The sequence below is a fragment of the Panthera onca genome, chromosome C1, assembly GCF_046562875.1.
Source record: "Panthera onca isolate mPanOnc1 chromosome C1, mPanOnc1 haplotype 2, whole genome shotgun sequence".
NCBI classification, from domain to species: domain Eukaryota; kingdom Metazoa; phylum Chordata; class Mammalia; order Carnivora; family Felidae; genus Panthera; species Panthera onca.
The window spans coordinates 212360752-212374959 of NC_138346.1; the positions used below are offsets into that span (position 1 = coordinate 212360752).

Consider the following 14208-nt stretch of genomic DNA (forward strand, 5'->3'; position numbering starts at 1 on the left):
GCGGTGGCTGCACAACATCACGAATGCACTAAATGTCACTAATGGTTGATTCTTAAATGGTTAATTTTATGTTATGTGAATTTCATCTCAATTTAAAATAAAAACCAACAAAAACAAAAGTTGTCTCTTCCCCAGCATTTGTTCTCTCCCAAAATGCAAAAACATAGTGTCTTATATACTCCAAAACATGGTTCAATCTCTCCTCACACCAAGATTCTCAGAACCTCCCTTTTTATCTGCCCCATATCTGTCCAACCCATTAAACTCATAATCACCCATAAGGATTCTTCAGTTAAAGAGTGTAATAACTACTGGAATTGAACTTAAGAACGTAAAGAGAAAAACATGATTAACAACCAGATTAAGAACTGGCTTTTCAGGCACTAAAACCTTAAGCATGTCATGCTGTCAAGTGCCATAATCTTTCAAAAGAAACAAACAGGCTGGCTTAATTATAACAAAATAAACATCCCGGCACCATTATTTCCAAAGAGAACTGCAACAAACAAGGAAAAGAGTGGCTATTCTAAGTAAAGATGCCCGTTCAATTCATTACTAGTGAAATCTGGACTCTAGGTAGATGAGAGGTACCGCCAGGCAGAGAGATTATTTTTGTGAGCCGCAGGCAGATAAAAAATACCATTCATAAGCAAAACTATTCAGAATTTTTGGAAAGGAATCTGACTTTAAGTGTCCTGTCCATCTGGCGATTTATATTTGTAAAATGCTCAAGATTTAGCTATTTTCCCTGGTTTTTCCACAGGTACATCTTAAAATTGGCCCCATCACCAGGACAGAAATAATTGTATTTATATGTTGGTGAAATGACTACTTTTTGAAAGCCCAATGTTTTGAATCTCTATGTGCCAATCTAACAACAGAATTAGAATAAACTTGCTATTCTTCACCTGAGTTTTCTAGATACAGCTAACCAGATGTCAGTGAAGATTATAATTCTAAGGCAACTGGAATTACTGTCAAGTTGAGCTACTTCGGTTGGCCATAGGTGATAAAATTAAGACAGACTCTAAGTGTCTGCTTAACCAGTATTCTCAATGGGAGAGGAGAGTCAAAACGATTTGAGTAATTATGATAAAGATTGGTCAGTTTCAAATGAGGAAAGACATAAAACAAACTTAAAACCAGCAGCAAGAACTTTAAAAAATACATTAAAAATACCACCTTAAAAAAGAACTGAGGATACTGTGAGACTAATATCTTATGGGAGGAATGTTAAATACTAGAATGGATTATTGGGGAGATCATTAAAAAAAGAGCAGTCTTGCCTCTCTAGATAAATTTAATCTAGCCAGAAGACAAGGGTTTAGCCTAAGACCTCTCAAGATAGACCCTGAGCCCAGGATTTGGTAAAGAATGGAAGGAATCTTCCTCCATCCTTTGAGCCTCTTGAGGATTGCTTAAAATTTAAAACCAGTTACGAATTAGAGCCTTCTGCTTTATGAGAACAGTAACGGAACCCAGAATTACCCAGAGAATGTATATGTAGCAGCAATGTAAATGAAGTTTTCATAATAAAGCTGTCGGTTATCCTGGAAATCGTTCATGTTGCAGTTGAGCTCTGAGGAGCCTGCCCCTTTGACGGTCAGCGTGATAAAAGGAGGCAGAGTGGGTTCATCCCAGGCATAATCCAATGAAGTCATGGGCTTCACTTCAGTTCGGAGCCTGGGTTCAGCTACACCATGCTGAGTAAAGACAACTGGAACCTACGGTAAGGGCAGAGAGGATACAGAGGACTTTCATTCAGAGTGGTGTCACTAGAAAGTGAGTCAGTGCTTCCTAAATTTAAGTTCCAGACCCTTCCCAAACAAATCCTACATTGGGCATAACCACAATCACGAGGGCAATTCTCTCGTCTCTTCAAATGCCTTTCTCTTTAAAAAAAAAAAAAAAAAAAAAAAAATTATTTCTTCATCTATCGTGAGAGAAAGGTGGAGGGGCAGGGCCAGGGAGAGAGGGAGAGCATGAGTCCTGAGCAGGCTCTGCACTGTCAGCACGGAGCCCAAAGCAGGGCTCAAACTGAACCGTGAGATCATGACCTGAGCCAAAATCAGGAATCGATGCTTAACCTACTGAGCCACCCAGGTGCCCCTTCAAATGCTTTTCTAGTCATCTTTCAAACTGCAACGAGCCCAACAAGTAAAGGACACAGACCATCTCTTCTACCCTCACCCCTCGTGATACGCTCTGAACTCGGAAAGGAATAAAAATTCTAGAATTCGGCTATGTGAAGTCACATATTATAAGAGGTTATTATTCAAAGGCATTATTTAAAATGGTATCTTCTTTCCATCTTGGCTTTACTTGGAAGATTTATAGAAATGCTCACTGTAACTAAGCAATAGTAAAAATGCCCATTCCCATGATCACTGGACTGTCTGATTCCAATTCCTCTCTGTCTGTATGGAATGTCTACAGAGGGTACATGTCCACCAAACGATACAGTCAAAATGACTGGGGGTGGGGTGGAGGTGGCTCTGAGAAGTCACTTCCGGACAAGGCTGCCCAGCAATCAAAACGACCAGCAGAAACCACCTCCAGAAGGTAAGGATGTCTAGGGTTATCCAGTTGAGGAGATCCCCACATAGGTTTTTTTAAACCCAAGTTTAAAATGTATTTCATCATTATCTTCCAGGCGGTACAAACTCCACCTTCCCGCAAGTGAAACAGCCAAACTGGCTCACCACCCTGCTCGATACCTTAGAGAAGTTGTCAATTCGGAAAGGAGGGGGTAACTGGTCTGTGTCACTAAATGAGATCCTATAGGTAGCTCCTCGAAGAGTAATTTCCACACGCAGGAAGAAGCATTTTCCCAGAGTATCTCTGCAGAAAAAGGAAAGAAAGAGACTGCACAACATGGAAGAAACAAGTTACAGTTCACTTTCTTATACTTCTCACAATCCTGATATTGCCTGGACTTCAACTAATACCAGTGTGTGCTCTTCCATCACATTAAAAAGGTAGAAATTGACAGTGTAATCACACAGAATAATAAAAAAGAATTCATTCAAGCAACTTCTGTATGGCAGTTTGTCACTCTACAATAAGATCTACATATTTTACTTAGTGGATACGTTTTGGGTAGTAGTGCCAGCCTAGCAAATGAGTAAAAATTGGTTGAACTCCATAAAATTGTTGATATTAGATTGCTTTGACATAAAAAAAAAGAGCAATTTCACATAGTTCAAACTAATATATTGATGCTATTGATAACCAAGGTTTTCACTATAGGATGAGGGAAGGTGAGGAGAATCCACCAGTAGTTACCAGCAAATAAATATGATTTGTTATATATATGTACATGTATATGTGTATCTGTATTTAAATATAGATAGATCACTTGAGAGAACGAAGATGCTCTATCTTACAAAAGAATATCAGCTAATAAACACCGAAGAAACGACAGAATTAGAAAAATCACCATTTTGCAACCACCAATGAAATCACTGATTCAGGTAAGAACCATCAGACCACTGAGTGAAAGATTTTGGGGGAAAATACAGTCTCAAATTATTCCCCCAATGGCTTACTATTGTTTACAAAGAAGTAAAGGTAACTTGACAATAGAGACACCTGGTGGACACCATCCTAATCATATGATGACTGAATTTAGCAACATCAGTAAAGGGAGCAACAGACATCACAGGCTTCCTACTGACGCAACGAGAAACACACACCACAACATAGGTAGTATTCTTACCAAAAAAGGTTCAATTAAATCTATGTATAGGAAACTGTCAGAAAAATCCAGAAAACATACAGGGTAACAGAATGGATAATTAAACAAGATCCATCTATATGTTGTTTACAAGATACCCATCGTAGACCTACAGACACTTCAGATTGAAAGTCAGGGGATGGAGACCCATCTGTCATACTAACGGAAGCCAAAAGAAAGTCGGAGTAGCCATACTTATATCAGACAATCTGGATTTTAAAATAAAGACTATAACAAGAGATGAAGAAGGGTATTATATCATAAGTAAGGGGTCTATCCACCAAGAAGAGCTAACAATTATAAATATTTCTGCTCCCAACGTGAGAGCAAATATATATATACACACAAATATATATACACACATACGTATATATACATACACACACTCACACACACACACACACACACACACACACACACACACACATAGTGAAACTCATTGATAATAATACCATAACAGTAGGGACTTCAACACCCCACTTAGAGCAATGGACAGATCTTCTAAACAGAAAATCAACAAGGAAACAATGGCCTTGAATGACACACTGGACTGGATGGACTTAACAGATATATTCAGAATATTTCATCCTAAAGCAGCAGAATACACATTCTTCTTGAGTGCACATGGAACATTCCCCAGGATAGATCGCATACTGGGTCAAAAATGAGCCCTCAACAAGTTCAAAAAGATTGAGATCGTACCATGCATATTTTCAGACAACAATGCTATGAAACTCGAAATCAACCACAAGAAAAAATTTGGAAAGACAACAGAAACTTGGAGACTAAAGAACATCCCTGTAAAGAATGAGTAGGTTAACCAAGAAGTTAAAGAGGAAATTAAAAAGTACATGGAAGCCAATGAAAATGATAACACCACAGCCCAAAACCTCTGCGATGCAGCAAAGGTAATCATAAGAGGGAAGTATGTAACAATCCAGGTCTTCCTAAAGAAGGAAGAAAAGTCTCAGATACACAACCTAACTTTACACCTTAAAGAGCTGGAAAAAGAACAGCAAATAAAACCCAAGCCAGCAGAACATGGGAAGTAATAAAGATTAGAGTGGAAATCAATGCTGTCAAAATTTAAAAAACAGTAGAACAGATCAATGAAACCAGGAGCTGGTTCCTCGAAAGAATTAACAAAACTGATAAACCCCTAGCCAGTTTGATCAAAAAGAAAAAGGAAAGGACCCAAATAAATAAAATCAAGAATGAAAGCAATCACAACCAACACTGCAGAGATACAAACAATACTAAGAGAATATTATGAGCAATTATATGCCAACAAATTGGGCAAACTAGAAGAAATGGACAAATTCCTAGAAACATATAAACTACCAAAACTGAAACAGGAATAAATAGAAAATTTGCACATACCCATAATCAGTAAAGAAACTGAATTAGTAATCAAAAATCTCCCGAAAAAACAAGAGTCCAGGGCTGGATGGCTTTCCAGGGGAATTCTACCAAACATTTAAAAAAGGGTTAACTACTATTCTTTTGAAGCTGTTCCAAAAAGTAGAAATGGAAGGAAAACTTCCAAACTCATTCTACGAGGCCAGCATTTCCTTGATTCCAAAACCAGACAAAGAGTCCACTAAAAAGGAGAACTGTAGACCGATTTTCCTGATGAATGTGTATGCAAAAATTCTCAACAAGATTCTCAACAAATCTCAAAAATATCTCAACAAGATACTAGCCAACCAGATCCAACAATGCATTAAAAGACTTATTCACCGGGGCGCCTGGGTGGCGCAGTCGGTTAAGCGTCCGACTTCAGCCAGGTCACGATCTCACGGTCCATGAGTTCGAGCCCCACGTCAGGCTCTGGGCTGATGGCTCGGAGCCTGGAGCCTGTTTCTGATTCTGTGTCTCCCTCTCTCTCTGCCCCTCCCCCGTTCATGCTATGTCTCTCTCTGTCCCAAAAATAAATAAAAAAAAAACGTTGAAAAAAAAAAAAAAAAAAAGACTTATTCACCATGATCAAGTGGGATTTATACCTGGAATGCAGGGCTGATTTAATATCCACAAATCAATCAATGTGATACATCACATTAATAAAAGAAAGGACAAGAACCACACGATCCTCTCACACAGAGAAACATTTGACAAAATACAGCATCCTTTCTTGATAAAACCCTTCAAGAAAATACACATAGAAGGATCATACCTCAAGATCATAAAAGCCATATACAAAAGACCCACCGCTAATATCATCCTTAAAGGGGAAAAACTGAGAGCCTTCCCCCTAAGGTCAGGCACACGACAGGGATGTCCACTGTCACCACCGTATTTCAACATAGTATTGGAAGTCCTAGATGCAATCAGTCAACACAAAGGAATAAAAGGCATCTAAACTGGCAAGGAGGAAGTCAAACTTTCACTCTTTGCAGACAACCCAAAATATTCTACCAAAAAACTGCTAAAACTGATTCATGAATTCGGCAAAGTCACAGGATATAAAACCAATGCACAGAAATTGGCTACATTTCTATACACCAACAGTGAAGCAGCAGAAAGGGAAATCAAGTAATTGATCCCATTTACAATTGCAACAAAACCCAAAAATACTTAGTAATAAACCTAACCAAAGAGGTGAAAAACCTATACATTGAAACCTATAGAAAGCTTATGAAAGAAATTGAAGACGACACACAAAAAATGGAAAAACGTTCCATGCTCATGGACTGAAGAACCAATATTGTCAAAATGTCAATACTACCCAAAGCAATCTACATGTTCAATGCAATCTCTATCAAAATAACACCAGCATTCTTCACAGACCTAGAACAAACAATCCCAAGATTTCTATGGAACCAGAAAAGACCCCAAATAGCCAAAGCAATCCTGAAAATGAAAGCCAAAGCTGGCAGTATCACAATCCTGGACTTCAAGATGTATTACAAAGAGGTAATCACCAAGACAGTAGGTACTGGCACAAAAACAGACACTCAGATCAATGGAAAAGAATAGAGAACCCAGCAATGGACCCACAAACATATGGCCAACAAATCTTTGACAAAGCAGGAAAGAATATCCAATGAAATAAAGATAGTCTCTTCGGCAAATGGTGTTGGGAAGACTGGACAGCGACATGCAGAAAAATGAACCTGGACCACTTTCTTACACCATACATGAAAATAAACTCAAAATGGATGAAAGACCTAAATGTAAGACAGGAAGCCATCAAAATCCTAGAGGAGACAGCAGGTCAACCTCTTTGACCTCGGCTGCAGCAACTTCTTATTCAACATGTCTCCAGAGCGAAGGGAAACAAAAGCAAAAATTAACTATTGGGACCTCATCAAGATAAAAAGCTTCTGCACGGTGAAGGAAACAATCAACAAAACTAAAAGGCAACCTGTGGAATGGGAGAAGGTATTTGCAAGTGATATATCAGATAAAGGGTTAGAATCCAAAATCTAGAGAGAACTTAATCAAACTCAACACCCAAAAAACAAATAATCCAGTGAAGAAATGGGCAAAAGAGATGAACAGACACTTTCCCAAAGAAGACATCCAAATGGCTAACAGACACATGAAAAAATGCTCAAAATCACTCATCATCAGGGAAATACAAACCAAAACCACAATGAGATACCTCCTCACACCAGTCAAAATGACTAAAATTAACAATTCAGGCAATGACAGATGCTGGCGAGGATGCAGAGAAAGAGGATCTTGTTTGCATTGCTGGTGGGAATGCAAACTGGTACAGCCACTATGGAAAACAGTATGGAGGTTCCTCAAAAAATTAAAAATAGAACTACCCTATGACCCAGCAATGGCACTATTAGGTATTTATCCAAAGGACACAGGTGTGCTGTTTCAAAGGGGCACATGCACCCCAATGTTTATAGCAGCGCTGACAATAGCCAAAGTATGGAAAGAGCCCAAATGTCCATCAACAGATGAGTGGATAAAGAAGATATATAGATATGTATATAGATATATATATGTGTATATACATACACACACACACACACACACACACACACATACATACATACAATTGCTAAGTATTACTTAGCAATCAAAAAGAACGAAATCTTGCCATTTGCAACACTGTGGATGGAACTAGAGTGTATTATGCTAAGCAAAATTAAAGAAAGGCAAACAACATATGACTTCACTCATATGTGGAATTTAAGATACAAAACAGATGAACATAAGGAAAGGGAAGCAAAAATAATATAATAACAGGGAGAGGGACAAAATATAAGAGACTCTTAAATACAGAGAACAAACAGGGTAGCTGGAGGGGTCGTGGGTGGAGGGATGGGCTAAATGGGTGCTGGGCATTAAGGAAGACACTTGTTGAGATGAGCTCTGGGTATTATATGTAGGGCATGAATCACTGCTTTCTACTCCTGAAATCATTATTGCACTATACGCTACTTGGATGTAAATTAAAAAATAAATATATTATTAAAAAAAAAGAAAAATTCAGAGAAGAGAACATTCTATAAGAAACTGGCTTGGAATCTTTAAAATTTTCTTTTTTTTTTTTAATATGAAATTTATTGTCGAATTGGTTTCCATACAACACCCAGTGCTCATCCCAAAAGGTGCCCTCCTCAATGCCCATCACCCACCCTCCCCTCCCTCCCACCCCCCATCAACCCTCAGTTTGTTCTCAGTTTTTAAGAGTCTCTTATGCTTTCAATGTCTATAAAGACCAAAAAAGGAAAAGTAGGACTACTGTAGATTAAAGTGGATGAGATATGTCTGCCAAATAAAATGCATGACCTCTGACTGAATCCTAGATCAAGGCAAAGGGTGTTATGCTATGAAGGTATTTCAAAAGACTATTTATCAGGGCCACCTGCTAGCTCAGTCAGTACAGCATGTTAACTCTTGATTTTGGGGTTGCAAGTTTGAGCATGTTAGGTGTAGAGATTACTTTAAAAAAAAAAAAACAACTATCAGGGGCACCTAGGTGGCTCAGCTGGTTGAGCATCCAACTTTGGCTCAGGTCGTGATCTCACATGTGAGTTTGAGCCCTCATCGGGGTTTTAGCTGTTAACACAGAGCCCGCTTTGGATCCTCTGTCCTCTCTCTCTGCCCCTCCCCAACTCTCTCAAAATAAATAAATAAACTTATATTAAGTTTATTCAGTGTGTAATGTTAGTATATTTATTTAGAAAAATGTCCCTGTATTTTTTTTTTTTTTAATGTCTATTTTTGAGGGAGAGAGAGACAGTGTGAGCAGGGGAGGAACAGAGAGAGAGGGAGACACAGAATTCAAAGTGGGCTCCAGGCTCCCCGCTGTCAGCACAGAGCCTGATGCGGGGCTCGAACTCACGAACTGTGAGATCAAGACCTAAGCCAAAGTCAGGCACTTAACCTACTGAGCCACTCAGGTACCCCAAAATGTCCTTGTCTTTAGGTAGATAAACTATAAGTTTTTATGGCTAAACTAACAGGGTGACTTCAATTTACATTCAAATGGCTCAGAGAAAAAGTGTGTACGTGTACATGCATGGAGACAAAGCAGGATACAGCAAAGTGCTGATGTGTAGTTAATCCAAGTGAAAGATAAAGGGGTGTTCTTTGCACTACCTGTAAGTTTTCTGTAGGTTTAAACTGTTTCAAAATGAAAACACAGGGAAAGGAAAAGAAACAGAGGGTCTTTGCTCAGTATCTTAGGACTGTGCGCTAGAACCCCTCCGAAGGGTTGACAAACGTATACAAGCCACCTTCGTTCCCCACGTCCACACCTTTTCTTTCCTTCCTTAGTCACGAGCAACTTTTGCTCAATTCTAAATTGGCTTCCTCTTCTCACACAACATTTCTAGGCGACCTCCACCCAAGCAGTATATAAACCCCTGGTGGTTTTAGCTACAGAACCAACTCCTCACCTCCCCGCCTGCCATTAAATCTCGTGGGGATACAGGATACTAGCAGACTAGCTTCTGGGTGGAGCAGGGGTAAGCACACCGGCCCCCTAACCACTTGGCTCCCTCAGCCCCTGAAGTCACCTCCTCAACCACCCCCAACAACTCCTAGGAACACAGCTTGAAAACCCCTTTACCAGACGCAGTGAACTCTGATAAGGGCCAGAGCAAAAGGAAACTAAGAAGGGCACACCACTGACCGCCAAGAAAAAAACAAAAAAACCCTCAAATAATACATGTTTTAAAAAGTCAATATAGATATTATTTTGCATCATCTCTTTTTATATCAGCCATGCTTCTGTTCCCTTATAATAATGTTCTCAATGCAGAACTAACCATGAAGTATAAAAGCTTACATTATGCTTTTAAATGCATCAAAATAGCAATGATTTCAGGGTCTTTAGCCTCAAAAGCATTTGATGAAAGAAATTAAACAGAATGGGGCACCTGAGGGGCTCAGTCGGGTAAGCATCTGACTCTTGATTTCGGCTCAGGTCATGATCTCACAGTTTGTGAGTTGAGTCCCGCATTGGGCCGTGCGCTGGCAGCACAAAGCCTGCTTGGGATTCTCTCTCTGTGCCCCTCGCCCCCCCCCCCCCCCCACCAATCCCACATGTGCGTGCCCTCTCTCTTAAAATAAATAAACTTAAAAAAAAAAAAAGAAATTGAATAGGACACAAATAAATGGAATAGCATTCCACATGTACAAATCCAGCTTAATATTGTTCATATGAAAATGGGGCCCCAAGTGGATCTACAGATTCAATATACTCCCTACCAAAATCCTAAGTGATTGTTTTTCCAGAAGAGAAAATTTTACCCTGAAATTCTGATAGAATCTCAAGGAATTCCAAACGGCCAAAATAATCTTAAAAAAGAACAAAGTTGAGGGGCTCCTGGGTAGATCAATCAGTTGGGAGGCCAACTTCAGCTCAGGTCATGATCTCACGGTTCATGAGTTCGAGCCCCACATAGGGCTCTGTGCTGACAGCTCAGAGCCTGGAGCCTGCTTTGGATTCTGTGTGTGTGTGTGTGTGTCTCTCTCTCTGCCCCTCTCCGCTCTCTCTCTCTCTCAAAAATGAATAAACATTTTAAAAAATTTTAGAAAATGGGGCACCAGGGTGGCTCAGTCGGTTGAGCGTCTGACTTTGGCTCAGGTCATGATCTCACAGCTCGTGAGTTTGAGCCCTGCATCGGGCTCTGTGCTGACAGCTCAGAGCCTGGAGCCTGCTTCGGATTCTGTGTCTCCCTCTCTCTCTGTCCCTAACCCACTTGCATTCTGTCTCTGTCTCTCTCAAAAATAAATAAACATTAAAAAAAAATTAAAAATTAAAAAAATTTTAAAAACATCTGATAAAAACAGAAAGAAAAAATTCATCCTGTGGTAGCTGAGGCTAAATTTGTTGATTTTTCTTAATAAGGACCTGAGGGTCACTGGGTTGGGCAAGAAAGGCCAGATGATTTACTAAAATACCACCAAGTGAGACAAGAGTATACACAGTGTGCAAGGATACACAAAACCATCTATCAACAATGTTAGCATCTAAGTGCAGACACAATTCTCAGAGTTGCAGGCAATCACGAGCTCAGCACTACCCATTGGATTTATAACCTCAGACCATAGCAACTGCACAATGGTCAAAACTGTCAACATGCCTTTAATTCATTCCATCGAAACATTCGGTCACACTTACTTGGTCACCACAAATTTTAAGAACTTAGAGCCAGAAACATAACCACCCATTTCATAAAGGGCAGTATTACTATTTACTTCGTAGATATTTCAAATTTATATGATACATTACTGCACCTGAAAGAAGACTACGTTTTGTCTAAATACAGTGTCTGAATTTACCTCATGTTGATATGAAAGGAATTATTCTTATTGACTTCAAACCCTCCAGACCAAATACAATTGGGAACATCCATCAATCTGACACACAAGAGCTGATCATAATCATTCCGAGGCCAATGGAACACCACGCTGGAACCAGGAAGGGTGGAAATGTAACCTTCAGGATTGGCTGTTCCCTAAAATATAAAGGATCACTGTCTTTAGTCAACAAATACAAGTCAAGACAGTAAATGTTTGCTGAGTAACTGCCTAGTCTGGGCCTTGCTCTCTACCATGAGCTACTTAGGGTACCAAAGGCATAAAATGGTTATTCACATCACAAAACTTAACAGTGTTGATGGGGAGATAAATCACGGCATCAAAACCCACTGTACTGTTAAATAAACACTGGTCATTCTTCAAAAGTAAACGACTTACCTGTCCTCTGGCAAATTCCCTCTGTGCAAATGCAAGCTTGTGAGATGATTTATTATCTAACAGGTACCGGGGGGCAAAGATGACCATACAGGTGTCAATATATCGACCTCGGCCTTTCTTGACATCAATACCTACAAATAATAAGAGCCACTTCCATGAATTCATCAGAAGACAGAAAATCCATGGTCCAACAAAAAACAATAGGCTTCACAATTACTTAGTTTCTCTGAGAAAATAATTATGTCACCCAGAGCCTCTATGAAACCTTCCAAGAATGGAATGAAATCAATGAGTACACTCCAAGTATTATTCTTCATGCCCCCTCAGGTCTTGAAAAATCTCAGTGGTGATACCAATATCGTTGTAATTCCTGGTTTCTCCCTAAAGGGTGCACCATCACAACAGCAACTAAGGCACGCAGGTGTTTAGCCACAGATACCTATGGTCTCCATTTATGAAGTGGACTACTAAGATAGTTTATGTAATACACTTCTGTTTACATCTGAAACACAAAATTTCCTCCTTGAGAACTTGCTCCTTTTACATGATATTGCAGAAATTTCAGATTACTTAACTGGATCCTGCACGGCCCTGAATGCAGAGGACTCTTCTCTAGTACTTTCTTTTAGCTCGCTGCCCAAGAACCCAGCTGGGACATAAAGTTAAATATCATAGGATATACTCATTCACAAGCTCAATGATTCCAGCACCTACCATGTACTGAAAAAATAGTACAGCAAACAAAACACATGCCAAGAAAACAAAGTCATAATCAATCAGATGGAAATCTCACAACATTGGATCCCAAGGGAAGAAAGAAGGGAAACAGCATGGAATTATCTTAAAAACACTGATGACAATTTTAAAAACTACAAAACTCAGTGGGATAAGTTATTCATTCATTCAGACAATAAATAGAGCAACCATATTCAAGGTACTAGGGTTATACAGTGATAGCAATATTTACAGCTAGAAATAATTTTAAAAAATAATATTTATTGAAAATTTTTTTAAGTAGGCGCCATGCCCATGTGGAGCCCAACATGGTGCTTGAACTCACGACCCTGAGATCAAGACCTGAGCTGAGATCAAGTCGGATGCTTTAACCGGTTGACTGAGCCGCCCAGGCACCTGTTTATTGAATTCTTAATGTATGCTATGTTTCTACCAAAGGCCATACGTTTAATTCTCATAACATGTCTTGAGTCAGCATTTTCACTTTTCACTTTCTAGATGAGGAAACTAAGGCATACGGGAAGCTAGGCAACTTGCACGAGGTCAGACAGCCAGTAAGTGGCACAGCTGGGTTCAAACCCAGGCACACTGCCTCAGGAGCCCTGCTCATATTCTGATGAGACATACATAAGGACCGTAGTCAGCAGTCAACAAGTGTTAAGAACCATAAAAAAGGAAGAGATCTTAGGACAGGACAACTAGGTTCCCTGAATGTCCCAACATAACCCCAAATAGAAATATTCCAGTCTGTTAACTCCATAATTCACCTGTACTGGCTTGAAAAACCTGGTGTTGCTTTAACCTAAGGCTTCAAACTACCTAAAAGACTGAGCAAATCACAAAAACAAAGAGAGTCTGAAATTCTGTGTCTAAGAAATGCTGAGTAATACTTAAACAGGGAGATATACCCTATCGTTTTTTTTCTGTAACAGACAGGAAAGCATTGTCAGAAATCTATATTGATAGCTAGCTGATCTCAACCACTACAAAGTCTGCCCACAACAAATATATTCTTTTTTTTTTTTTTTTCTTTAAGTAGGCTTTACACCCAGCATGAAGCCCAACGCAGGCTTGAACTCAGGACTGTGAGATCAAGACCTAAGCTGAGATCAAGAGTCAGACCCTCAACAGACTGAGCCACTCAGGCACCCCAGGATATGTTTAATTTGATATTATAAAAAAAGACTACTGTATCAATGCTCAATTTTTAGAAAAAAGCAGGCTTTTTGTTTCCTTTTTCATCTTAGATAGCCTTGGCAACCCCCCAATAAATATCTTTATCTGATAAGATAAAAATGTACAAAATCCTTCTTTTTGGAGGCACATATAAGGCTAACTGGCAAGGTCCTCCCAGGCTCTTTATCTTGGGACTTTGCTTTTAACTATTCCTGACAGGGAGCTAGCTATCTATCCAATTCTTCAAAAATATTCAAGCGAGAGATTCCACAAATTTCCATGATAATACATGCCAAGATCTCACGATGCTAGGCATTACCAAGTCCTATCCTGCCCCTTCTATTCCTTTCTTTGGTGTAACAACAAAATTCATATCCCAGTATTGTTCC

General features: G+C 39.4%; 1 protein-coding gene across 12 annotated transcripts in view; it reads right to left on the reverse strand.

Moving 5' to 3' along the window:
- VPS13D (vacuolar protein sorting 13 homolog D) overlaps positions 1–14208 on the reverse strand; it is a 257776-nt gene that overhangs the window by 123523 nt on the left and 120045 nt on the right. For all 12 annotated transcript variants that reach the window (XM_078452393.2, XM_078452389.2, XM_078452388.2 and 9 more), the window contains 4 exons: positions 11909–12039; positions 11492–11667; positions 2718–2841; positions 1489–1724 (listed from right to left, as the gene is read on the reverse strand). In XM_078452393.2, coding sequence (XP_078308519.2) covers positions 1489–1724; positions 2718–2841; positions 11492–11667; positions 11909–12039 — 667 coding nt within the window. The remainder of the gene's footprint in view (positions 1–1488; positions 1725–2717; positions 2842–11491; positions 11668–11908; positions 12040–14208) is intronic.